Source organism: Pteronotus mesoamericanus, unplaced genomic scaffold (genome assembly GCF_021234165.1).
Source record: "Pteronotus mesoamericanus isolate MK-2021 breed Mesoamerican mustached bat unplaced genomic scaffold, CSHL_Meso_final contig_20, whole genome shotgun sequence".
NCBI lineage: Eukaryota > Metazoa > Chordata > Mammalia > Chiroptera > Mormoopidae > Pteronotus > Pteronotus mesoamericanus.
Genome location: NW_026555085.1, coordinates 1,979,130 through 2,004,471, shown reverse-complemented (window position 1 = coordinate 2,004,471; position 25,342 = coordinate 1,979,130). Strand labels below are relative to the sequence as shown.

The 25,342-nt window shown below is 47.6% G+C and overlaps 3 protein-coding genes across 5 annotated transcripts; 1 reads left to right on the top strand and 2 right to left on the bottom strand.

Moving 5' to 3' along the window:
- Nucleotides 1–835: 835 nt before the first annotated feature.
- LTA (lymphotoxin alpha) lies at nucleotides 836–21,137 on the bottom strand. The gene is made up of 5 exons (XM_054569065.1): nucleotides 21,013–21,137; nucleotides 2,733–2,881; nucleotides 2,270–2,380; nucleotides 2,085–2,184; nucleotides 836–1,834 (listed from the first exon to the last, which is right to left on the bottom strand). Exons 3-5 carry the CDS (start codon nucleotides 2,369–2,371, stop codon nucleotides 1,422–1,424), a joined length of 615 nt encoding a protein of 204 aa, XP_054425040.1. The 5' UTR covers nucleotides 2,372–2,380; nucleotides 2,733–2,881; nucleotides 21,013–21,137; the 3' UTR covers nucleotides 836–1,421.
- Nucleotides 12,244–21,220, bottom strand: NFKBIL1 (NFKB inhibitor like 1). Its single transcript, XM_054570192.1, is given in 9 exon segments — nucleotides 12,244–12,467; nucleotides 12,470–12,592; nucleotides 12,595–12,786; nucleotides 12,942–13,069; nucleotides 13,071–13,152; nucleotides 19,589–19,727; nucleotides 19,730–19,823; nucleotides 19,825–19,954; nucleotides 21,211–21,220. Coding segments are annotated over 9 exon segments (1,122 nt in total).
- On the top strand, nucleotides 19,396–22,583 carry ATP6V1G2 (ATPase H+ transporting V1 subunit G2). Of its 3 annotated transcripts, none has more exons than XM_054569068.1 (3): nucleotides 19,396–19,869; nucleotides 21,781–21,881; nucleotides 22,361–22,583. In XM_054569068.1, the coding sequence occupies exons 2-3, from the start codon at nucleotides 21,822–21,824 to the stop codon at nucleotides 22,532–22,534; spliced, it is 234 nt and encodes a 77-aa protein (XP_054425043.1). In that variant the 5' UTR covers nucleotides 19,396–19,869; nucleotides 21,781–21,821; the 3' UTR covers nucleotides 22,535–22,583. The 3 variants fall into 3 exon arrangements, with proteins under 3 accessions (XP_054425043.1, XP_054425042.1, XP_054425041.1); XM_054569067.1 differs by lacking the exon at nucleotides 19,396–19,869 and adding an exon at nucleotides 21,168–21,490; XM_054569066.1 differs by lacking the exon at nucleotides 19,396–19,869 and adding an exon at nucleotides 21,168–21,490 and having other exon boundaries at nucleotides 21,781–21,917.
- The last annotated feature ends 2,759 nt before the right edge of the window (nucleotides 22,584–25,342 follow it).

Sequence of the window (25,342 nt, the reverse complement as noted above, 5' to 3'; positions counted from 1 at the left end):
TTCCTTGGGTAAGAAGGAGCTGAGAGAAGGGAAGTTGGGGGTGTGGATGGGGCCTCTGGAGGGGCTTAGGGGTAGATAGCGGGGACAATCCTGGGACAGCCCCAGAGGCAACCCTGGGAATTCACAAACTCCACCAGGGCAGGCCTTCTCCTTTTGTTCTGACCAGGGACTCACAGTGCTGGTTTCAGTCTTGGCTTCCAATGGAACCTGAGGCCCTGATTTTTGCTTGAAGGCCTCATCCCTCAGAACTCCCGTGTGTACCTGTGTATCCCCAAAGAACTCCTGCTCCCTTCAGATTCCTGGAGATAGCCCTAGCCCTGTGCACGACCATGTCCCCTCAAATGTCTTCTGTATTTCCCAGGCCCCTAGCCTTGGACACTCTCCCACTCCTCATGGCCCTTGCATTGCCATGTCTTCCAGGGGATCCCCATGCTCCATCCCCATAGTCCTGAAGACCCTTTTGTGTGGTCACTTCTTTCTGGAGGCTTCCTGTAATCCCTCATTCCTCACAGCCTCGATATGTGGCCGTATCTGCCAGGGGTCCCCTGACCTCCACTCCTTCAGACCTTGGACCTCGTTTTTCCTTTGTTTTCTCAGCTTACCCTTTGGTTCCCCTGCAGGGCCTGGCTGCCTTGCACCACCCCACTCCCTGTCACCGCACCAGTCGCAGGACTCCTTAATCCTCTGTATCTCTTTGTATGCACCCAACTCCTACGCCCTCTGAGACTCCGCTCCTCCCTTCATTCCTTAGAGAGACCTGAGAAATTCTTCTCTCCCAGACAGACAGGCACAGGCAGACAGCATTTCAGAGGAAAAAAAAGGTTTATTGGGCTTGATCGAGGATGCAGATATCGCCTCACGGGGTGTGTTGTCAAGCAGTGCTGGCCCTTCAGAAACCTTCGTGTTCTAGAGCCCCTTGGTCCCTCAACTCCACTCATGTTCTCTCTTGGTCATTCTTGTGCAATGCTTCTCAGCTTCATCTCTTGGGCATATTTGTCTCTTTCTCTTCTGATGTCCCTTTATTATTCCCTTCTCTCCGTCCTCCATAAATAAATAACTTAATTTTTTCTCTTCATAAATAATCCCCTCTCCCTGCCTCCAGGCATCCGCCCAAGCTCCCGACTTGTCTGCTCCCCTCCACACCCAGGGCTAAGCTCCTGCACTGGCAGCCATAGGCGGGAGTCTCTGGGCAGGCTTAAATCCTCAGCTGAGCATCGAAGCAGAGTGCTGAGGTGGGTCAGGGAGGCAGGAATCCTGGGCTGCTGAGATTCCTTCTTTGGAAGCTCCAGGTGACGTGAGCAGGGAAGACTTAAGACTATTGGAATGGTCAAAGGAGAGCTGTTGTGACCCTTGAAATGGTCAGGATAGAGGCAAGATGGAGAGAAGGCCTTGAAACCAATGGTTTTTTTTCTGGATTTTTTCTACAGAGCGAAGGCTCCAAAGAAGACGCTACTGGGACTGAGGAGTAGGTGGGAGATGCCATCTGTGTGAGTGGAGAGCTGGTCTCCCTGAGTAAGCAGGAACACAGCCCCCTGGTACACCGAGCGCACCCAAGGTCCCTGTGGCCCTGGGCACACGGACTTCTGAGCGCTGAGGAGAGACACGTGGAAGGGGTACTGGGAGGAGAAGAGCTGGACTTCATGGGCCAGGTAGAGGGGCGTTGGTGTGGCCTTGGGGAAGCAGCCTTCCCCCGAGAAGACCACCTGGGAATAGACGAAGTAGAGGCCACTGGTGGGGACTAGGAGTGAATTGTTGCTCAAAGAGAAGCCGTGGCGGAGGAAGGCACGATCCGTGTTCGCTCTCCAGCGCAGTGAGTTCTGGGTGCCTGGGTCTCCTAGGAAGAGCCATAGGTATGTGTGTTTAGGGGTGGGTCAAGGACCTGAGGGTCAGAGGTCTCAATCCCTGAAGAAACAGGTGCTGGACTGAGTTCCTGAAGGATGGCTGGGAGGACAGAAGGGAGTGGGAGCCTCTTTTGGGGGTTGGGGAAAGTTGGGAAAAGGTGGGGTTGATAGATGCTTGGGTCTCTGAAGGCGGTTAGGAAGGGGCTGAGGGATACACATCTGGAAGGGCAGGAAGATGTTTACCAACAAGGTGAGCAGCAGGTTTGAGGGTGCCTTGTGCGAAGTGCTTCTGGGAGTGATAATGGGCAGTCCGTGCAGCTGAGAGGCCAACATCAGGGAGCCCCTAGGGGGAGAACAGAGTTTGGTGGGCTCTAGGGCCCAAGGTTCAGCTGGGCTACCCCTGCAACCTCCTTCTCCTGCTGCCTCACCTGGGCCTCAGGCAGCAGGGCCAGCAGCAGCCCCAGAAGGAGAAGGAGGAGGAGGTGGGCGCCACGCACCCTCAGGAGGTAGAGATGTCCAAGTGGTGTCATGGGGAGAACCTGCAGGGAGAGAGACAGTGATTGTGTTGGGGTGGGGTGCTGCAGGAGACTGGCCTGCTCCCGAGGAGACAGCCACCATAAGACATAGGGTGACAGACAGAGAAAGGGACGAGATGAAATCAGGGAAACCCCGAGGTAAGCAAGGGGAGACAGAAAGACAGAGAGAGGTCGCGGCAGAAACAGAAAATGTGTGCTAGAGACAGAGAGAAAGATACTGGCAGATGGAGAGTCAGAGAGGGGGAACAAACCAAAACCAAACCCACCAAGGCCCAGGCCCAGGCAGGAGGTGCAGGAGGGGCCAGGAAGAGTCCACCGCGGGGCAACCCAAGGAGATGGGGTGGGAGAGTCTCACCTGCTGTGCAAGGCCCCTGGGTCCCTTTATAGAGGAAGCGGCAGTGGCAGGCAGGCAGCAGGCGGGTTCTAGGCCAGGGCTGGGGCCGGGGAAGCCCCCAGGGCTTAGAAGATGCTGCTGTTTCAGCCGAAGGCAGGAAAGGCTGAGGCCTAGGAGAGAACCGCAGGCTAGGGGCTCAGACAACTGAGTTCTGGGAAGGGGAGTGGGGTCAGGGGAACTGTGGGCTGAGAGGGCTGGGGAGTGGGGTCAGGGTTAGGAGTTTCAGAGAAGGACAGTGAATTCAGGGGAGCCAGAGGGGTATCAGCTGGGGTGTGGGCTGGAGGCCTATTTCCCTGAAGAGCGATTATGTATAACACCTTGGCATCCGTGGCTGATTACAGGCTTCTCTCTGTGCCCATTTCCTCCTCTTTACCCCTGTCCTTGTCCCAAATGGCCCAGGTCACATTTGCCCTGGTGTGAATATTTTCCAGGTTGTCTGGCAGGTTTCCTCTCAAGAAACCTAGGATGAACCCCTTGCCTGGAACATTCTAGTTTATACCTGCTGTCCTGGTGAAACAACTCATGGAGCTCACTTCAAAAGTGTCCTGGAAGATAGATTTATGCCCCCCTTCCCAGAGATGATAAGATATAGTCATGTATGACAAGGCCCTCTGCCTTAGCCACAGGTCACGCTTTATGTAACTGCAAACAAACACATTCTAGGATCAAGGAGTGTGGCAGCTAAGCCATTGGCCTTGAAGCTGCATTTGTAGAGCCAATACATTGTTTTAAAGTTGTCAAAGATTTCCGTGTTTTTTTGATGTGTGACTTAGATATGGTCAGATGCTCGTTTTCTGAGAGAACAGCCTGACAGACTTTTCCATCTGTTCATAGCTATGTAGCCACCACCCAATTCAACATATTTTCAGGTCCCCAGGAGTTTCTCTCATGCCCCTTCCCAGTTAATATTCTCCAAAGACCACCAGCCACTTTCTGACCTCCATCACTGTAGATTAGTTCTTCCTTCTTTTGAACTCGAGGTAAATGAAACCACACGGAACGTACTCACTGGAGTTTGGCTCCTTCCAGGCAACACTGCCTGTGAGTGCCATCAATCAGGTGGCACAGATCATGTGGGTTGCACATTTATACTGAGTGGGGTTTTCATTGTGGTGTAATTTCTATTGTGAGAATAGACTCTAACTCATTTATCTATTCTTCTACTGATGGGCATTTAGTTTGTATCTAGGTTTTGGCTAGTATGAAAAACGTTGATGTGAATATCCTTTAACATGAGCCAGTTATCACTTAGCTTATAACTTGCAGGTTAAACAAAATCAGGTTTCTAAACAGGATACAGGATTTTATTCCTGTTTTGTGAGATTGAAAAAACAACAATCACTCTTACTAATGTTGTTATGCTTTCATTTGGAGGGTTTTGGAGGGGCTGGTGCTGAGGGTGATAGTGATGGCGGCTGAAACCTTCCCCCTATGGCACTGGGCACATTGCCACTCTCCTCTGGCACAAAGTCCCCAAGGGGTCTTGGTGTCCTGTCGCTCATAAGTAACATTCAGGACGTGTACAAACTATTTTCCTGTTTTCCTCCCCCTACCTGAAGTCTGCAATTTTGCCTTTCTTGCCTTACTAGTCTTATCTATCATCTTTTTGTCCTCATTCCATTTCCTTAGCTGTCTCTCTACTCCACTAACATTTATTGAACACCTTGTACAAGACCTTGAGAATAGTCTTTATCCAGGACCTCAAAGACCAATGTAGGAGACAGGAAAGTTATCAGAAAATTATAATAAGGTATGATAAGGTCTGCGGCAATGGGCTCATGGCAGCCTACAGGAAACCCACCGAACTTGTGGAGAGATGATTCATGAATTAGGTATTGAGGCAAAGGAGATGGTGAGGAGTATTCCAGACAGAGGGAAGAGTGTGTGCAAAAACAAGAATTAGAAGATGGTATGGAGTATACTGAGCTATGCCACTGGGTGCAGAGAGAAGAGGAAGCTGCAAGCTTAGGAGGGAAGCTTAGAACTCATCCTGAAGGTCTGAAACCACAAAAAGAAGTTTGCATTTCATTCTAATTGTGATGAAAGCCACCAAAAATTTTGAGTGAGAGATGGCCCTACCAGATTAATATATTAGAAGAATGAGTCTGGCAAGCTACACAAAGGGTGGATTGGGGTAAGGGAGGTGGGGGTGCTGGAGGGGAAACCATAAATGTGCCGACCAGTTAGGAGGGTTCTGCATAATCCAGGAAGTAGGTGACAAGAGCCTGCATTTATACTGAGACCACAGTAGGAGAATGGAAAGGAGAAGAGAGTCTCCAGGCAAAATCTCTAGATTTTGATGACTGAGCAGATGTGATAGAGGAGAAAGAGTGGTCACAGATCCCTCTTTTAATTTCTTGGTCTGCATCTCAGCATCTTATTCTTTTAACCTCACTGTCTGTTGTGTTGCTGTTGGTTTCTCTCCTGGTCTGTGCCCCTTTCCTTTTCTCTGTGTTCCCCTTGCTTTGGGGTCCTTTTTTCTTCCTCTCTAATGGTTGGAGCTGATGAACAGAGACCTCAGCTCTCTAAAAATATAAAAGGACAGTTCAATTAACAGTGAGAAACAGAAATGGAGAAACTGAGGTCAGAAAGAAAGACTGATGCATCGATGGACAGAAAGGGGAAGGTGAGGAGTGGTAGAGAGACATGAGAGACGGAGAGGAAGGAAGGGCAGAGCTGGGCCGGGCTGGCTGTCATGGGGTTTGTGCTGAGCTGAAGGATGTTCCTTGACATGGGCCAATCTTGGTTTCAATCTCAGTTTCAGAGGTTGCGTGAAATTCGGTTTCTTTCTTGGGGTGGCCAGCAGTTGGTTTGGGGCTTTCCCTGAGTGGGAGTGGTGATGACTGGAGTCTTGTGCCCCAAACTCAGGGAAATAGAGTCTCTACAGTGGTCTCTGTGGAGAAACCAATGAAATCTCTGAGGCTTCCAATGAGGTTGAAATGACATTAGCCTGAAACCTAAACTTAGCCTCAAAAATCAAACTTGGGATTTAATACCAACTTTGACCCTAACCCAAATTTAACCTCAACCCAAATCACAACCTACAGTCAACCCTCACCTCAAATCTAAAACATCCCAGTACATGAACCCCCGCAACAAACTTATTCTCTAATCTAACACAGCCCTGTTTCTAGAACTAATCTTGAAACCAACTGATCACCATGTGTAACCCTATAGTTAAACCTGACTCTAAATGTAAGCCCAACCTGAGCCACAAACCTAAAGTTGAGTCTTATCCTGATTTTCTCCATTATCCATCCATCCCTTCACTTAACTCTTTATTGGGAGGCTACTGCATCCTGGGCACTGTTCTAGGCAGGAGGGGTATTGTGGCAAGCCAGTCAGATGGCATCCTGGTGCTCTTGGAGCTTATATCCTAGTGAGGAAAGGTAGAAAAGAAATACACAGACGAGAAATCCGTAAGAAGTGCTGTGAGGAAGACAGGGGTGTGATAAGAGTGGCAGGGAACTCCTTTAGACACAGTGGTCAGGGAAGTCTTCTCTAAGTAAGTGGTGTTTAAGGTGAGACTCAAATGGCAAGAGTGACCAGGTAGAGGTTTGGAGGAAAAGCATTCCAGGCAAAGGGAATAGCTTCTACAAAGGGCAGAAGGTGGGCACCAGCTAGGGGTGCTGAAGAACAGAAAGAATCCAGTGTGGCTGGAGCAGAGAGAGGCGAGGGAGAGGGCTGGGAAATGAGGTCAAAGGGGAGATCAGGACCCAGATCAGGCAGAGCTAGGCAAGGAGGGGTAAAGCATCTGGGTTTTGTTCAACCATGGGAAGCTTTGAAGGATGTCAGTGTATGTGCATGTGAGTGTGTACGTGTGTGTACGTGTGTGTATGTGTGTGAGAGAGAGACAAGTGTGAGGCAGAGGTGATTGGATCACCTCTTGCTTCTAGAGGCAAAACTGTCCAGATCTCGTCTGCTTCTGAACTCTCAGCAGGATTTACCTCCCAGGATTAGATGTCCTACTCCATGAGGACACGTCTATGGATGCATTTCACAATATTCTGTGGAAATCTTCTTATATTCAAATCCTCTATTTCATTTTTGAAAGAGTCTTCCTTTGGCACTTGGAAACCTGGATTTCTCCTAACGATGTTCCTTCTCTCTTTGGTGAAGGCTGCCTGCTCCTTCTTCCACCCTCATCACTAGGGGTAGGAGCCAGAGGAGAGGCCGCTATTTCCCTCTCCCCTGCACCATTGGTAAGCTTCTCCTTCTCTTGAAGCCCATGCCTTTTGCATTTGCCATGCTTTTCCTGTGTGCACAGCAGTCTTTTCCACCAACATCTGTGTATCTAACTCAGTTTTTCTGCATATGTCATCCCCTACCACCATTTTTAGAGATTTCAAAACCACAAAGATGAGACTTACACTCTAGCTTCTCAGTGATTCAGCTTTGGAATCACTTACCTACCTGAAGTTCTAGCAAGAAGACCTTTAACACTTGATTTGAGTAAACTTAATGGTCTTGTTCTTGAGTGTTTCTCCCAGACTGCCAAGCATTGCAGGAGTCATGCCACCATAAGAGGCCTATGGCTAATCCTGACTCTCTGACCTGAGAGCCCTCAATGTTTCTTAATTCTTCTTTGTTGATTCCAACTGTCACACTGCAGGTGGTGTTCTGTCTCCATGCCTCTTATGCTCTCCACTCTACCTCTTTCATTTCAGTTGGTGATGCTGTCATCTATTTCATCCAGCTTAAGGCCATCCACGGTAGAGCTCCTGACTTGTTTTTTGTACCTTTATGTTTGGTCTTTCCTTTCTTCTCGACTCAGGGAAGTGCTCTTTCCTTTGTATTCTGTATCCCATTTCCTCTGTCCTTATTGTATCCTTTCTCCTCTTTCTTATGCTTTCAGTATCTTCCTCTCTTCATGCTCCTTCCATTCATTTTACAGATTCAGGTTTTTTCCTTGAAAATAAAAAATCCTTTCTTTTTCTCTCAAGTGTCCATTCCATATTTCACCTTCCTTTTTTGTGTGCTGTGTTAAGACTAACCCCTTTAACTACTTTTTTAGGAACTGGTAAAATTTTCCTCATCTGTAAAATTCGTGGGTTGAACTAGAGACAAGTCTTAGTTTCTTTTGTATTCACCATTCTATGACTTTGTACCCACCACCTCCCTTTCCTCACCTCCCACTCATTCCTCATCCTATGTAAAGTGATTTCTGCCCCTCTGGTAAGTGGAAACTACTTTCTCGAAATTTGTAATCATCTAGTTCCTGAACCTAAAGGATCTTTTCAACCCTCACCCACTTGATGTCTTTGAAGCATCAGACATGGCCTCTATTTGGCACGATGCTTCCTTGCCCTACTTCTCTGACTGTTCCCTGATCTCGCTCCTCTTGGGTTCTTCTTCCTTTGATCACCCTCAGGGCTCTTCTGGTCACCTTCTCTTTTGGGAATCCTGTCTACTCCAAGGTTCAACCTTCATTGGGAGAGGAGTGATGCCCAAATCTATTCTTCCAGCCCAAGTATCCTTCTCGAGCTCCACACCAGCTTGCCAGAGAGCGCCACCTGAGTGGTACGCTAGCACCTCTGGCTCTGTGGGCCCCTGTGAGCACTTTGTTATTCTAAGCCAGCTATTTCCAATGGGTGTGCTGCAATAGTTTTTAAAACATGCAATACCTGACTATTTCATGAGGAGTACTGACCTCTTTTCCCTTAGATTGTCATACTAAAAAAATGACAACACCCGATACAACAATAGCTGTCCAGTGTGAATGAAATAAAAATTATACACATTTTTTTGTGTACTGCAGAATTTTAATAATTAGTTTGTGTGCCATGAGATGAAAAAGGTTGAAAATCGCTGCTCTAAGCAGGTGTAGCTCCCATTATCATGGGTAGGTGTCCCATATATACTTGTGTAGTGTTTGTTTTGTTAGACTGCAAGCTCTGGGGGCAGTGACTTTATTTCACTTATATTCATTGTCTAGCAGAGCACCTTGCTTCTGTCAGCTGCTGAATACAAATTTCCTGATTGGATGTCTGACCTTCTTACCTTCCCCTGAACCTTTCCCTGGACCACACATCTCCTTGGGTTAGGGGAACTTCACCTTTCCAATCCCTTTGGCTTAAAACTTGGAGTCACTTGATTCCTCTTCTTTCATTCCCACCACCAATCAGTTGCTATGCCTTGATTTATCCTGTTGAAGTTTATAAAATCTGTTTCCACTTTTAATGCCATTTGGAGTTATTGAGAGCTACATAGTAAGTACATGAGTCTTAGAGTAAGATGTTTAATGATGATTTAATTAGTCTTTAGCTGTGTGGCCCTAAGCAAGTAATAGGACATGTATGAGCCTCAGTTTTCCCATCTGTACAACGGACACCCACCCCCACCTTCTGGACAGTCGTTGGCAGCATTATGTTAAGTAAGGGACTTGACAGGTGTTCAAAACAACGTTGTCTCCTTCTCTTGGAGCCTGTGCACACAGCGCTCTCCTGCACAGCAGTCATAGTGCCATCGCACAGCACACGGTCTGAATCCTTTCCCTCCAACGCCTGCTCACTCACACCTCTGCTTTGTCTACCTCAGGACACCCTTCTCCACAATGTACTGCTTTTCGGACTCCCTCCTCTGCTCAAGCCATTTCCTTTACCTGCAGACCCCTTCTGCCTCTGCCCACAGACATTCTCCCCATTGGTCAGGGCATGCTTTCATGCCCTCTCTGCCTCAGAGGCCCCTCTTCTGTACCCGCTGTGCCTCACCAGGCCCTTTACTCAGCATGCCTCTCCTATGGAACTGGAAAGTTGAAGCAGAGTTTGAATTTATCTTTGGGCTACTTGATGCTTGGTTGAACTGTACTGAATAGAGTCCCTTTGGGTCCTTTTCCTAACTTAACCCAGACCTGCCTCGACCCCAATCCCCAAACAGTCCCTCTTCAACCTCACTAATCTCATTCCCTATTCTATTTCTCTAACTGAAACCCAAGGCTTTCAATTAATTGAGAACCAATTCCTTGCTCCAGCTCTAGAGAGGACATGCACTCTTCCACCTCCCCAGCGTTTCATGGTAGGCACTGAGTCACCCCTTGGGGATCCCTGGGCCCCCTCCCTGCCCCCACTGTGGTGGACAGGATGCCTGCTGCCTGGCCCCGGGGGGTCAGAGGAAGCCAGAGCCTCTAGGGCTCAGTATTTTTATCAGCCTAGGAAAAAGAGACACAGAAGCGGAAACTGTGTGGTCAGAGAAAGTGAACAGCCCTCATCTCAGGGGAACCCCCAACAGGGCTGGGGGCCAGACATCAGGGAGAAACACTGAAAACAGGGAGGTCTGGGGGGCCAGGTATCACGGCTTAATTTTGCTGTGGTTTTATGTAACTCTTGCAAAGGGTTAGTGATGTGCTGAAAAACCAAAGAAAAATCTGGATGGAGGAGCCAATTTGGACGCCAAAGTTTTCTGCTGTTTACCTGTCAGCCTCCAGCTTGGGATCCTAACCACGCCCCCCGCCCCCCCACTCCGCCCCCCACCTGAGCTCTTTGCATGCCACTTCCGAAATCTCCGGCCTGTGAAAGGAACCGGACGCCCGGGTTGCTCACAGCCCAAAGTCTCTTCTCTGAATCACAGCAGCTTCCTCTCACAGGCTCTTTCTCACCAGCCCTTCCTTCTCCTGCTCCCGGAAGATCTGGCTGGTCCCTCGGAGGCCTTGGGCCTCTTGGCTCTGTCTTCTCCAAGGGTTTCATGCTTACCCCACGTTCCCAAGCTACGTTCCTGAGGCTGCCCCTCCCGGTCCTCCAATGCCCTCTACTTCTACTGTTGGGCTTCTCCTGTGTAGACTGGGGCTCTAGCCTGAAAAATAAGTTTCTGATTCGTAAGCTTCTCTGCTGTAGACAAGAGCAGACTGTACACACCAGCTCGTGCCTGTACTGTCAGTTCTGCCCTTCCTCTTCACGAAGTTTGCTGCTGGACCCTGGTTTGGTACTGTCCACAACTTCCTATCTAGTCCAGGAGGCCGGAGTGAGAACTGAGTATAAACAGCAGGAGGGATGGTGCCCTCAGTCTTCCCTGGGAATTCTAGACCTTCTGCCTCCATCCCTCAGGACCTTTTCCTCAGCCTCAGGAAAAGATATTTTTCTGGCAGGCCGTCCCTGCCTGCCCAGAAAACTCAAGTTTGGGATGGCAGAAGCAGGACGGAGTTGAGAATTGAGGCTGTTCACAAAAAACTCAAAAAGAGTTTGGAGGCTTTGGTTAGAAATAAATGATAAAGATTGATTTAAGGGTCTGCGAACTGGACACGTAACTAGGGAAAAACCCAGAAATGCTTCTGAGGAACAAAGAAAAGTTATAAAGTTCTTATAGTAAGTGTATCCTTGAGAATTATCAGTCCTGCATTGTAGGATTGGTCCAGGATGGTTGCCAGGCAGATATCAGGTGGTTTGGATGATGGATGCCAGGTGAATGTACACGGGAGTCTTTCAGGGGGTAATCAGAGGGTTATCTGGAGGTCAGATGTGTGCCCAGGCATTGAGGCAGGACTGGAAAATTCTGAAGTTTAAGTTCCCAGGCTAGTAAAAATGAGAATAGAATCATTTCCTCGGGCCTCAACCTACTTGACTTCAGTTTTTAGCAGCTTGACTATAGTGAGTCCATTTTACTTCACTCTTTTCTCAGGGCCTGGAGGAGAGATAGGACTGAGAGTGGGAGGGGAGAGATGGCCTGGGGTTGGATCCCTGGTTGCCCAAGAGCAGACAACCCAGGTTACATAATTTGGCTCTTTCCGCCTGCTTCCCCTGCTCCTAATTTTAGCAACTGAAATTCCACTCCCTCACAGGGCTCTTCCTCCATCCATTCTGCTTCTATCCCCTGACCTCCCACAACCTCCTTATGTCCCCTAGCTCTGGCTGCCCCCAACTTGGACCATTCAGTGACTCAGCAAAGGGAAAGCCCTATCTGTGCTGGGGGAGGGGTGTTAATGGGGAGGAGGATGTGGTTCTGGCTGGGGAGGGGAGGGAAATTGGTTGTGTTCCTTTTTTTTGCCTCTGCTCACAGCTATTTCTCCCGTGGCTCATTGCAGAAGGGAGTCCAGCATAGAGAGTGGAGTCACACTAGAGGGCAAACTGGACCTTGTCAGGACCACCCTTGTGGGTGGGCAAGCAGGGGGCTTCTTGTCTCCAGCTGAGGGCATGTGTTAGTGTGTGTATGCGTATCACAGGTGTGTGGGAGCTGTGGGTTTTGGCTGGCGGGGCGGGAAAGGAGATGTCATGGGTGATGAAAACCACAGTAATGGAAAAAGGCAGAAGAGACACCAGGAGTGAGATGTAGAACCAGGTCTTATTAGGAAATGGCAGAGTCAAGGAGCAGTGGTGGCGGCCTGTCCTCCCCACCCCCTCTTATTACCAGTTTCGTTCCCACCCCATATCCTCTGCTGTGCAGCATCTGCTTGGCCCTCGTCATCCCCATTTCTGACTGTGCCCTTCCTGCCACCCTGCCCCCACGGCTGCGTTCCCTGCAGTTTCTCCCTGTTTCTCTGTGGTCATTTGATGGCCTCTGAATGGCAATACAGGGCCTGCGAAAGGGCTGTCATAGCTCCCATCACTAGGCCCCACTCCCAGGTCTCAGTCTGTCTCTGTAATTGCTGTAAGAAGTGGTCAGGGTGCCAGTGAACCTGCTGGACTCTCGGAGCACCCTCTTCCTCCAAGGGGATGGGCCTTGCCACCAGGGTGGCAGTCATGGCCTCCGGGTCCCCTCCACTAGGACTGGCCGGGGCATACAGCCAAAGCGCCAGAGGCTGCCCCTCTCTGCTCTGCGGGGTGTTTGGCCCTGTGCCCTGGGTCCCTGAGAGTGCTGCACTGGCCTGGCTCAGCTCTCGCATGGTTCTTCGCCTTGGCTCTGGCTTTCTCAGACTTCTTCTGCTGCCACCAGCCAAGACTGGACCTCTCAGCCTGTGGGGGTCTGCAGGCTCCCTTTGCCTCATGCTGCTGCAGCTGTTGCTGGCACTTCTGGCCATGTTCCCAGGCCAGGTGATCTGTCCAGACTGAGAAGGACTTGGATTCCTGGGCCTCTTGGGAAGTGTCCTCTGTTTGAGAGGGTGGGATGGGGGGGTCAGGAAGAGCCTGTGAGAAAGTCATGGGGCAAGGGAAGCAGGGTGGGACCAAGGGAGGGGGTGTAGGTAAAGCAGCTTGCAGGGAAAGGCAGCTGTGGGTGGGAAAGGCTTCCTCCTTTTCTAGTTGCCCAAAGACCTCCTGCCACTCCACTCATCCTCTAGCTCTTCCTGTGGCTTCTGTCTTCATTTGTGCTCCCTGGATGCCTCCTCTTCTTCCTCCTCTTTAGCAGAAACCCAGTGGGGCTCCCAGCCCAGAAGTCTCTCCATCCTTATTCTTTATCCCCATGGCAGTTGTACAGCGACTCATCAGTGGCAGGAAGACGTCTGTGTAGGCTGTTGGTGTCAGAGCAGTGAGAAGAGTTTGCTGGGGCTCTGTGTCCTTGGCAGGGTGCCATCTGGGATCCTCCTGGCCACTCATACCCTTCTGGATTAGACAAATATTTACTGACCGTTTGCCACATGCATAATAAATGTGGTAGTTTAAAGTATTCTGACCTGTGTCCCCACGAAGCTATTTTAGTTTCCTGGGAGTTCTACTATGTCAAATGACATTTTCTGGCCTGCCTCCAGCCACCCAGGGCATTGTCAAAAATCTCCATGTGTAATTCAGGTGGTAAAAATCTGAACATTCTTCTCTGTACCATTATAAATATACAAATATATAATAGGCATCTTTTTATATCACTTTTCAATAAACTGCATAAAATAAATGTTTTTAGGGGAGTTTCCCTCATCAGCCTTTCCCAGGGCATGTTGAGAGGGGAGTGGGGAGGTTGAGGGGTGGGGAGGTAGAGGGTCCAGATCAGCAATGAGTGCGAGCCATAGAAAAGTTCCCAGCAGGAGAGCAAGCTCTTTCCAAATGACTTCTGGCCTAAGGGCCAGTTGGAGGGAGGAAGGGAGGGAATGGACTGAGATAAAGGGACCATCCCAAGGGCTGTCTGAAAAGAGCCTGGGGGAACACAAGAGAGACTGCCATTCCCTAGCTCCCCCTTCCTGCGCCCTGACCTCACTGCATCTGCTCCAGTGTAGGCTAGCTGAGAGCAGCGCTGTTCACTTCATTGCAAATCCAGGCACCTTACTCCTGGCCCGGCCCACCTGCCAAGGCCACCAGGGTCATCAAGCACCTCTTTCACTTGGGACAGAGGAAGGTGAATGAGGCACCCTCTCTTCCTGTACACCTACTTGCTTTCCCTAGAGCTGGTGGTCCTTAAATTCTTTTTTTTCTTTCTTTCTTTTTTTTTTTGGTGCTACTAGGAAGCACTGGCTATTTAGGAAAAGGATGGGGCAGGAGAAGGGTTGTTTTGTAACTGCCAGGAAGGTAGGACAGAATGGGCCCAGTCTTGGCTGGCCAAAGCCCGCTGATCCCACCCATCTCCTGGAACACTCGAGTGCCATGTAACCCAAACCACATCAGGATAAGGGGTCGCTTCTCTTTAGTACTGATGTGATCTGTCACAAGCCCTCCCTACTTGTCCCACCCAGCAAGTAAGTAGTCCTGTCTTTCAACTGCTTACTCCCTCCCAGAGCTCATGGCAGGTGTGAGAGTGGGTGCGTGCTCAGGCTTGCACCGATGTTTTTAAGTTCATAAGTTTTAAGGCTTCCAACTATAAAACAGAAGTAAAATATGGCATAGGATATTATATAGGCACTAAAAATTATGTCTGTGTAGAAAAAAGCTGGCTACAAAACTGTACATGAGATCTGATTGTAACTGTGTAAAAAAAGAAACCAAATGCCATGATTGAAGAGTACAGACTAGAGATATATAGATTCTAGTCTCTGGGTGGCAGGACCATGGGTGGCTTCCTCCATCTTACTTAATGATATTTTAATGTGAAAGGGATAATAACTAACGTAAACATTTCCTCTCCTTTTATATATTATTTTTTTATACTCATCCAAGGACATGCTTTTTGTTTGTCTGTTTGTTTTTAGAGAGAGAGGGGATGATTGGGAGACAGAGAGGGAGTGAAACATCGACTGGTTGCCTCTTGTACACACCCTGACTGGGGGCTGAACCTGCAACCTAGGTATGTGCCCTGACTGGGAATCGAACCCTTGACCTTACGGTTTACAGGACGATGCACCAATCAACTGAGTTACACCAGTCAAGGCTCCTTAACAAAAAAAAAGAAAAAAAAAAAGAATACATTTAATCACTCTTAAGAGTTTGCTGTGGTCCCTTCCAGTCTTGTCTTGGGGTATATTGATGCTCCAGAAACATGTGACCACACTATATGTATTATTTGGCAACTTGCTCTTTTCACTTAATATCTTATTTATATTTTTCCACAGGAGTAAACGTAGTTGACCTCATTCTTTTTTTTTTTATGACTGTGTAGTGTTCCACTGTGCATGAAACAAATATCTCCCACCCCCAATTTATAGGCTTTGTTTCCAAAACTGTTCAGCCTCGTACACGTCTCTGTGGACTCCTTACGGTATTTCTGCGGGGTAAATTCTCAGAAGTGGAATTTCTGAGTAAAGAACATGTGCAATTTTGCCAAACTGCCATCAAGTTTGTGCCAACATACACCCCTACCAAGAAAATGAGTGGCTGTATCTTCCTTTACCAAATTAAATCTCATCAACCTTTCAATTTTGCCAATCTGACAGATTAAAAAAGTGATTCGAATTATGAAATTTTTTAAACACTTTTTTGTTTCTTTTGTGAATGACTTGTTCATACATACTTTAGATATCAACCTATATGTCTATTACATATATTGTAAATATTTTCTCCCATTAAAAAAAAATTTTATGTGCAATATGCCAAGGTTGTGGGTTCAATCCCTGGTCAGGGGACATACAAGAATCAACCAATGTATGCATAAAGAAGTGGAACAAGCAATCGATGTTTCATTCTCTTCCCCTTCCTCTCTCTCTCTCTCTCTCTGAAGTCAATCAATAAAAATTTTTTAAAAAAATTTAATGTAGTTAAATGTGTATCAATAGTTTTTTAATTTATTTCATTCTTAGGAAGGTTTTCTCCACTCCAAGATTATAAAACTATTCCTGTGTATTTTTTCTACTATATTTACTTTCTTTGGGGGGGGGATTTAAAAAATTTTAAAAGTACAAAGTATAGTTCAATAAGTACCCCTATTCCTATCACAGGGTATGTTAACATATTGTTATTTTTGCAATACCATTTTATTTTATTTACTTTTTTTTTTTTAAAGTTTATTTTTAGAGAGGAGAAGGGACGGAGAAAGAGAGGGAAACATCGATGTGAGAGATACATCTATTGGTTGCCTCTCACACGCCCCAACTGGGGACCTAGCCTGCAACCAGACATGTGCCCTGACTGGGAATCAAACCAGCGACCTTTGGATTCACAGGCTGGCACTCAATCTACTGAGCCACACCAGCCAGGGCTATACCATTTTATTTTAAAGAAATAACGTCATCATAGGTAAGCTCAAGTTTCTTTTGGTGCTGCCTTCTAAGTTTTATTGCCCCCAAAGGAACCACTCCCATGAATTTGTTATGTACCCTTCCTGTCATATTTAGGTGTTTAATCTGCTGTAATTTACTTTTAAGGTAGGTGTGAAGAAGGACTCTAATTTTTCCCCTGGATGAAGCAAATGTTGCAACATTATTTATTAAATAGCTCACATCCCTCCAGTGATTTGAAATGCCAACTTTATCATCAGTTTAGCAGTACAGATCAACTTTTTCCAATGTACTTTTATATTGGGAAAAATAAATATGAAAAAAATTTTTTGGATTATAAATGGACGTTGTCTTAGTGATGAAAACACTGCTCTTCCCCTTCCCATAATGAGAGGATTTTTACCTTAAAGCAAAGTTCACACTAACTGGTACAACTCATTCAAAAAAAATACCAATACCAGAAGCTTGTATTGAGGACAACTGACTGAGGAGGTGCGGAGGAAGCAAAAGTTAACAGTGGACAAGATGGTCAGAGAGGGCTTCCAGGAGGAGGTGTGGCTTATGTTGGGCTGGGAAGGGAAAATAACTTAGCAAAGTGAAAATCAGGCAGATGGGAAGGCAACAGGCAAGAGACAGGCTTGTGAAAAACATGCTGGGGGAGTGGTCACTGAACACAGACCTACGTAGCTGAAGCTGTGGGTTTGCCGGTATGCCGAGGGAGGTAAGGCTGGAAAGGCAAGTGGAACATACACCAGATGGCTCAGCCATCTGTAAAAGAGGGCCACAGCCTACTTCTGCTGTGCGGATCAAAGTGGGTAATGGATGGTGAATGCTGGCTACTGTTCTGCCACATAGCCAAAGTGCAGTGAATGTCACATAAACTGCCCCCCGCCCCCGCCCCACACACATATCAGGTTGGTTTTGGATTTTATTCTTTTTGTAAAGACTGTGAGAAAATGACCCTGTTGCTCAATGTTTGCTAATTCTTTTTGTACGTAGAGAATGGCTATTGTCTGACTAAGATATGTTTATAAAGTGGTCTCTGACATCTGAGACAACTTCCCTGTGAGGTGATGGGCCCAAAGAGAAGTTACCAAAAGCCCAAAGGTAGAGGCCATTCACTGGCATCTCCCTGGATATGATAACCCAGCACAGCCAACCCAGCAAGAATAGGCAAATCCCTCAGGCCTAACATGGGTGCTGAGGGACATGCTCTCTCTTCAGGGGTATCCTAGGTCATTTAATCTGTTTTAAAAAATTGTGTTTCAAGGCACATTGGTTTCTAAACCAGGTGGAAACTGAATGGGATGGACCTTTTTACTTAAGAGTTAGAAGGCCCCCTGGTGGCAGGGCCAGCAGGGACCAGGAGGAAGGAAGCCTAGGAGGATGGACAGTGCTTGGAAGTGACCTGAGTGCAGATCCCCCTTTAGAAGTTCCTGAACCTTCTAGGCCCTGCTTCTCTTATCTGTGAGATGATTTTATTAATCTTGCAGTCTTCTGAGTATTCAATACAATGAAGAAAGTACTTACCATATGAGGGATATTTTTATTATTCAAATAACCTTAATTAAATAATGTCAATAAAAACACTGCTTATCATCTAGTGAGTGCCAAACCTCACCAAGTGCTTGCCTCTCTTATTCTCACAGCCTGCATTTGAGAGGCAAGCCAGGGTCACAGAGGGTTGCCTGTCCCAGTCATACAGCCTGCAGTGGTAGACCTGCAGCCTGGACGGGGTCTCCCGTCTGTCTCAGGGTACTCGGTTGACACCTTCAATGCGCTTTCGGCTAGATTCCTGCACTTTATAAACCTCCCCTCTTTGTTTCTAAGTTAAAAAAAATCCCAGTGTGCCAGCCTATCTCACTTATGTTAAGGGGAGTTAAAGGGGATTTTTTTTTTTTTAAACAATAAGTCAGATATTGGGGAATAGGGGTAGGTTCCCATACTTGGGGAGCTGGGGGATGGTAATAGCAGCAATCAAATTAAATGAGTTGTTTATCCCAACCTAGAAGTTCTCCTCGAATGTTCTTACTCTGGAAGGAAAACCCTCAGACAGGAAATGAGTGTTTTACCTTTCTTTTTCCTAAGGAGGGTTATACCCTTACAGAGCTGCCTTCTCTGCCACTACAGTATCAACAGGTCCCCATAGGAAACTGCAGTGTCAAAGGTTTTTGAGGTCCCTATGTTCTGGGATTTGATAGAGCTGACCTGAAAGTACACACACTGTGTATTAGGTAGCCCAGGAGGGCCTGGGCAGCCCCAGTCACCAGACGCATGAATGTTTGCAGTAAAAGGTCTGAATGTTGACATCAGTACAATAAAAACAAATTTTTAGTTCAGGTTAGGTTTTGTCACCAAATGAGTCTGGTGGCAGACTAATAAAAAATGTTTGGCTCTCAGAGTGTGTTTAAGTTTCAGAACTGTGGGTAAGGAAGTATGGATCTGTTGATAACAACAGGAACAACAATGGCCAGTATCTACTTGAGTACTTATCATGTGTCCTATTTCAGTTGGTTCTTAAAACACTTATCCCAGCAAGGGGGTTTTGGACACTATCACTGTGTAATTCTATAACATGTCACACAGCATAATACTCTTGCTGGCCTGCCTGGGTTATAATCCCTGCTCTACCACTTTGGCAAATTACTTCTCTCTGCTGTATCCTCACCTGGGAAATATTTGTACATATTACATCATAGGATTATTGTGAGGATTAAACAAGTTACTTTGATTAAAACAGTTACGTTGTGAGAAGTGCTGGGCACAGAGCAAGGGTTGTTATTTAATTTTGCACATGGCAAACTAGGCCTCAGCCAAGTTTGTGTTGAGGGGGAATTTGAACCCAGGCAATCTAACTCCAGAGCATACTCTGTGTTACTTTTTGCGCTATAGGCAAACCACCACTCAAAAACAAAGTAGCTACTGATTTAGAAAGATTTGAAATTTGAAGACCAGTTGCTGTTTGAGGAATGATGGGTTTTTCAGACAGTGGCAGCTCAGTATTGTAATGGCACGGGAGATGGCCACATGCCAGCTTGGTCAAATACCCCCTAAATCCCATGACCAAATAACTAACTTATTTTTCTTTCTTTTTTAAAGGTTTTATTTTTATTTTTTTTAGGCAGAAGGGAAGGGAGGGAGAGAGGGAGAGAAAGTGTGTGGTTGCCTTTCATGCACCCCCCACTAGGCACCTAGCCTGCAACCCAGGCCTGTGCCCTGACTGGGAATTGAACCAGCAACACTTTGGTTCACTGGCCAGCACTGAATCCACTGAGCCACACCACCAGGGCAACTAGCTTATTTTTCAACTGCTGGCCTTCATCTCAGACCTGGTCAGCTGGTTCAGGACCTTGTTCCCCACAGGTGGACTCGCTATCATGCCCTTGCAGGGCAGCAGCATGCAGCTCCTCGTTCTCCTGTCGCTACTGGTGGGTGAGGTCAATCCAGAGCCAAAGAAGCAGGCACAGGGCAGAGACGTCGTGGCGGACACAGGCGCGGGTCGCGGGTCGGGAGCAAGGAGCTGCCCGGCATCTTCATCAAAGCCTGGGTGTCTCTGGAGGAGACCCTAGGCCCGAACTAGCTGACCCGCAGACAAGTACCGACGGAAGCGACGCAGAGCGCCGGCGGCAGGAAGCGGAGGCTACGGAACTCTCGGGCTGAGTAAGTGAAAGGCTTAGTAGGACCGCAGTGTTGGCCGGCCTCTCCCCTCTCCCACTGCCTTGCCCTCCGTGCCTCCCTTCGGTACCTGGTTCTTACATCTTCAACCAGGGATGACACCTGTTCTAACACGCATCTCTCACATTAGTGATAGGTTTGAAAAATTTTGGGGGAAGGGGGGCTGGGGTGACCCATTTAATTTTTTTCACGTAAAATTGAGAAAAGGACAAATTATTACTTTGCAGCTCACTAGCCCAGGTAAGTTTTAAAAAAAGGACTTAGAAAAAATCGAATTGAGACAGATGGGAGAAGTTTTTATCAACAGCAATTTGAGTTAAAAAGTTGTAATTTCAAATAAGGATCTAGAAATTGAATATAATATAACCCACCAACTGATGTAGAGGCTTCTCCCGGCGGGACTTGGGGGATGGGGTTACTCGTCAGACCTGCCCCCGACCACTAAATACTCCCAGAGTAGGAGGCCCCAGACCCGTGTTTGAAAAGCTCGGAAAATGGCGGGTGGGAAGGCGGAGACACTCTAGGCTGAGAGAAGTGGAGCAACTGAGACGCAGGTAAAGGACGGAAATGACTTAAGGTACGTTACCGGATGTTGTTATTCCCCAGGAGGCGCGGTGGTGGGGGCGGGGAGGTGTGTTTCCGCTGTTTGGCCTCCGGGGGGAAACTAAGGTTAAGATGAAGGGTCCTCTAGTAACCGCGAGACTGGAGGATAGGCGAGGAAAAGAAGCAGAGGAGCAAGGGCGAGGATAAATGAGGGCGTTTTGGAGGTTTACCCCCGCTTCCCCAAACTGGGAGGAGAGAGGAGTGGGTCAGTGGGAGACGAAAAGATGAGAAGAGAGAAAACAGGGGCGATAAGGACAGAACAAAAATCACAGTGAAAATGAAAAACAAAAAACAACAAGGCCAAGAACAGGGACAGATCAAAAAAGGGGAAAACAGAGGCATGAAAAAACATAACAATCGTAGGATAATGCAAGTGGGATGGATGCAGAAATTTGGACTTGGGAAAGATGTGGGAGAAAAGACAGAAACGGAGGGGGGAGTGAAAAAAAGGGGAAAAGACGATGGAAGAACTCAGAGAAGTTCAGCGTACTCTTCCCAACGCACCACGCACGGTGACTTCCTTACCTTCTCACCCCATTCTCAACTTCTCTACGCCTTCTCTCCCAAATAGTCTCCTCTTCGCCCCTGCCTCCATTCCTAGATCTTCCGACTGGGAAAGCTTTGCGCCTGCTGTGACGGTAGTGGGTAGCTTTGGGTCTGGTCTCTGCTGCCCCCGAGCGTTCCTTCTGGGTAGTGCCAGAGTGAGACGTGGGAGAGGAAGACCCGCCACCATTGGGGGATCAGTTTTGGGGAGATAGCCGGTGCAGGAGGCTGAGCGAAAAGGGGAGCACTAAGACCCAGGGATAGTGGAGGACTGCAGCAACGAGCTGGAGGAGGAGGAGAAGCAGGAGGTGGAGTGTGCGGCGGGAGCCATTTGGTACCTTGGTAGCATCCTAAACAGAATCAGCCGTAACGACAGAAATGGCCAGTCAATCCCAGGGTATCCAGCAGCTTCTGCAAGCAGAGAAACGAGCGGCTGAGAAGGTCGCAGATGCCAGGAAGAGTGAGTCTTCTTCCTCCCTTAGGAGGCTGGAAAGGAAACTGGGGATGGGTTGACAGCAAACATTTCAGTCCTTAGGAAAACCCAAGCCTGGGGGGGGGGGGGGGGGGGGGCTGTGGGGGGAGCTGAAAGCTGGGGTGATTGATTAGGAGGGAAGAAATGGGTGAGTGTTAGAATCTAGCACCTGGTTGGCTGAGAGATGGCAGAATAAACGTCCTAGAAAGGACTGACCTCCTACTATCACATTTTGTGTAAGCCTCATCCTGATCCCCTGTCCTTTCTTTGGCTACCAGGGAAGGCCCGGCGTCTGAAGCAGGCAAAGGAGGAGGCACAGATGGAAGTGGAACAATACCGCCGGGAGCGAGAGCAGGAATTCCAGAGCAGGCAGCAGGCCGTGAGTCTGAGGAGAGTTGGGAAGGCACCCTGGGGTGTAAGTTGGTGGGTGCATCTGGTGAGGTGTATACAGGGTGATTCTACAAGAAAATGGTAAAGGACAGAAGGGGATCTGGTGGGGATCACGACATTGGTCAAGCTTTGTTGTATGAGAATTTGGGCATTTGAAGGACTTGTACAGCTTGTGGGGGAACTGCCAGTGTGTGAAGTATGATGACGTTTGAGGTGGAGGGCAGATTTTAGTGGTCATGGGTGGTAAGGTGGGGATTGTACAGTCTGTTTTAGGATGAAGTTACATGTCAGCTTTTGGAGGAAAGGGGATCGTGTTGCTCTCTTTAGTCTGTGGGTATTTCCGTGGGATGTGGTGGTTTTGGAGAGGGCCTTTTTTCCTGGCCTTGCTCTAGGATCTTTCTTTCCACATGCCTGGACCATTCTTTCTGTTTCTTCCTTTCTCTCTTCTACTCCTTCCCCACCCCCCAGGCCATGGGCTCTCAGGGGAACCTGTCTGCAGAAGTGGAGCAGGCTACAAGGCGCCAGGTGCAGGGCATGCAGAGCTCCCAGCAGAAAAACCGTGAACGTGTCCTGGCCCAGCTTCTTGGCATGGTCTGTGATGTCAGGCCCCAGGTCCACTCCAACTACCGGATTGCTGCCTAGGACAAACCCTGGGGCCTGTCTTCCCTGCTAGTTCCCACCCTCAAAGAAATCCCCAAATCAGAATCACCTTCCACCCTAATCCTACTCTCCATTTCTTAGAAATTCTAGGAGGAAGGACCCAGTAATTCTGTGTACTACAGGTATCCTGCTCAGACCTGAATCTCCTTACTGTTCTTTAATTTTCACTGGGACCTTGTGAACTCCCAAGTCACCCTTACCCAACCCCTCTGAAATTTGTAGAATGGAGACGTAGTGATGTAGAAAACATCCTGACTCCAGAACCTGGCAGGCTTGGATTCCTCTTCGGATCCTGCTACTTGTTGGCTGCTTAACCAGGGCAAGCTACTTCGCCTGTAGCTTCACTGTCCTCCTCTGCTAGACTGGAGTAATAATGTCTACCTTCCAGGGTTGCTGCAATGATTAGGAATCATTCTGTGATTCCTAATCACAGACATATAGTGGCTGGGATTCAATTAACGGCGACCCTGTGATATTATTGCCACCCCGTCCACCTGCCAACACCTAAATACAGCTGTTTCCTCAATCTATCTGTGGCTCTCTAATTCTAGTCATTTATTCTGTGACCCAGTAATTCTCTGAAGAATTGGTTCTTTCCACTTTTCCCACAGAACTTAAGATCCCTAAAAAAATGAAATGATTTTATTTAGCTCCTCTACTGTAGTTCCAGAAAGATGAAGCATTTCATAGGCTCTTTTTTGTCTCTCTATTGGATTTCTCCTTTTTCTTATTCCCCCAAAGACCCATCAAATGGTCACTGCTTCCTGAGATCTGAAGTGATGCTGTGTCCCTGTGTATGCATGGTCTTCCTTTGTAACAATAAAAACTGTCAATAAAATGACTATGGGCAAATCCCTTTCTAAAAAATTAAAAAAAAAATTCTCACCTGAGCATATGTTTATTGATTTTAGAGAGAGAAAAAGGGAGAGAGAGAAACATTGATTGGTTGCCTGCCATACTCACCCTGAATGGGGATCGAATCTGCATCCTAGGTGTGTGCCCAGACTTGGAATTGAACCCTGAAAACTTTTGGTGAACAGGACGATACTCCAACCGAATGAGCAACCCGGCCAGGGCTATGGGAAAATCTTTTTACTTCATCATTTCTCATTTTCAATTACTCTCTCGTGTCTTGTTTTCATATTCCCCAAACACCCAAAAGGGCTGTCTTTTGAAACTTGTTAGAGAAACATAGCAAATAATGTTATTATTTCTCTAAAGTGAGAAACATGTGATTCCTGGTTTGGGAACTTGAGGACTATAGGTGGCAAATGTAGAGAAAAAGTGGGGTGTAGAAACAAGCACTCTGCCCCATCATTAACCAAAGACGCCCAGGCTATAATAAGAACAAAAGGCATTTATTTGAGCAAAAGGACTGCACTTCCATTCCCATAGATACAGATTCAGGTAACTACTAAAACTGCTCCCTGAGAAAACAAAGACAGGATTTAGAAAGGCAAAAACCACAAAGTGCAATTCTTTCATGGCTAGGGATTGACTAGCCCTAATATGCGAATGAAGGAGGCAAAACCTACAAGGAACAGGTAAGGTCACTGTGTCCATGCAGCAGTTGTTCAGATGTTTATGACTCAGCCTTGAACTGAGTTTAGTAAGTTTGACAACTTTATAGAAGCTCTGAGAACTGAGACACGAGGTGTGCATAGGCCCTGCTTCCTCAGTGGCCTCTGCCTGTATTTTAGGTGACTCTATTAGCAGTGCTTATTCCATTTCATTTCGTCCATTATCACCTTGCTTTGTTTTTTCTTCGTAGCACTTACTACTACTTGACATATTTATGTATTTGTGTGTTGTCTCCCCCATTATGTGAACTCTGTGTGATGACAGGGCTGTTGACTGCTATGTCTTCAGATCCTGGGATAGCACTTGGGATAAATACTGTTGAATAAGTTGATACTTAGGGTTGGAAAAGCTGTCCTTCTACGACACCATCCTTGGATCACTTACTGTATTTCTCTTGGCTACAGAAAACAAGCCTGCTTCCTGAAGGACTTGAACTAATGAGGTACTCCGTAGTGCATTTATTAACTAGACCCTTTAAGCAGGGAGGCAGGATACAATAAAGAGGTGTTTACATCCTTGTTCTGTCACCTTACTAGCTGTATTACTTTCCACATGATGCTTTATTCTTTAGGTCTGGGCTTGTCACTAGAATGGGAATAATTGTCTCCACGCCTTAGTATTACATGGTGTGTAATAGGTGAAGAGCCAAACGTGTGCTGTCATTTCTGAACTGCAGCCTGCAGCCTGCAGCCTGCAGCCAAGTCTGACTTCCTTAGCATATTAAAAACGGGGTAGGGGGTGGGGGAGAGGTATCATATGTTCCATTCAAGAAAAAAAAATCCTAAGGGGCTATCGGGGGCGGAGCTAAAAACTTCTGGTCGTATTAGTAATACTTAAGAAATGCTGTGTAACCTTCAAGCCCTACCATTTATCTTTAACACTTGGAGCCGATCCAGATCCCTTCTCCCACTCACCACTTAGGGCCCCTTAGGGTACCTGCTACATTGGCCAACAGTACTTTGGGGAAATAGCATTCCACAGTCCTCATGGTTGCGAAGGGGTTAAGGACAGGGCCCCCGAGGACCGCTCACTTTCGCCGGAGGTGGGGTCGACCTTCCCTAGTTGCTGTGCCGAAGCCCCCAGGTCACCTTGACTACGGAATCTAGGACCCCCGTGGGAAGGCGCAGCCCAGACAGCTTCGTCTCTCGCCACAAAGGGGTGCCCAGAGAGAAGGCCTTCGTGTCAAGAACATAAATGAGGGGTGTGGAG

What these genes read in the sequence shown, in the direction of transcription:
- LTA (XM_054569065.1), bottom strand. Translation starts at nt 2,371, where the DNA reads ATGACACCACTTGGACATCTCTACCTCCTGAGGGTGCGTGGCGCCCAC. An exon ending in CCCTGCTGCCTGAGGCCCAG is followed by an intron (nt 2,185 to 2,269) that starts GTGAGGCAGCAG and finishes TTCTCCCCCTAG; the next exon opens with GGGCTCCCTGATGTTGGCCT. An exon ending in ACCTGCTGCTCACCTTGTTG is followed by an intron (nt 1,835 to 2,084) that starts GTAAACATCTTC and finishes GGCTCTTCCTAG; the next exon opens with GAGACCCAGGCACCCAGAAC.
- ATP6V1G2 (XM_054569066.1), top strand. Translation starts at nt 21,409, where the DNA reads ATGGCCAGTCAATCCCAGGGTATCCAGCAGCTTCTGCAAGCAGAGAAA. An exon ending in GGTCGCAGATGCCAGGAAGA is followed by an intron (nt 21,491 to 21,780) that starts GTGAGTCTTCTT and finishes TTTGGCTACCAG; the next exon opens with GGAAGGCCCGGCGTCTGAAG. An exon ending in TTGGGAAGGCACCCTGGGGT is followed by an intron (nt 21,918 to 22,360) that starts GTAAGTTGGTGG and finishes CCCACCCCCCAG; the next exon opens with GCCATGGGCTCTCAGGGGAA.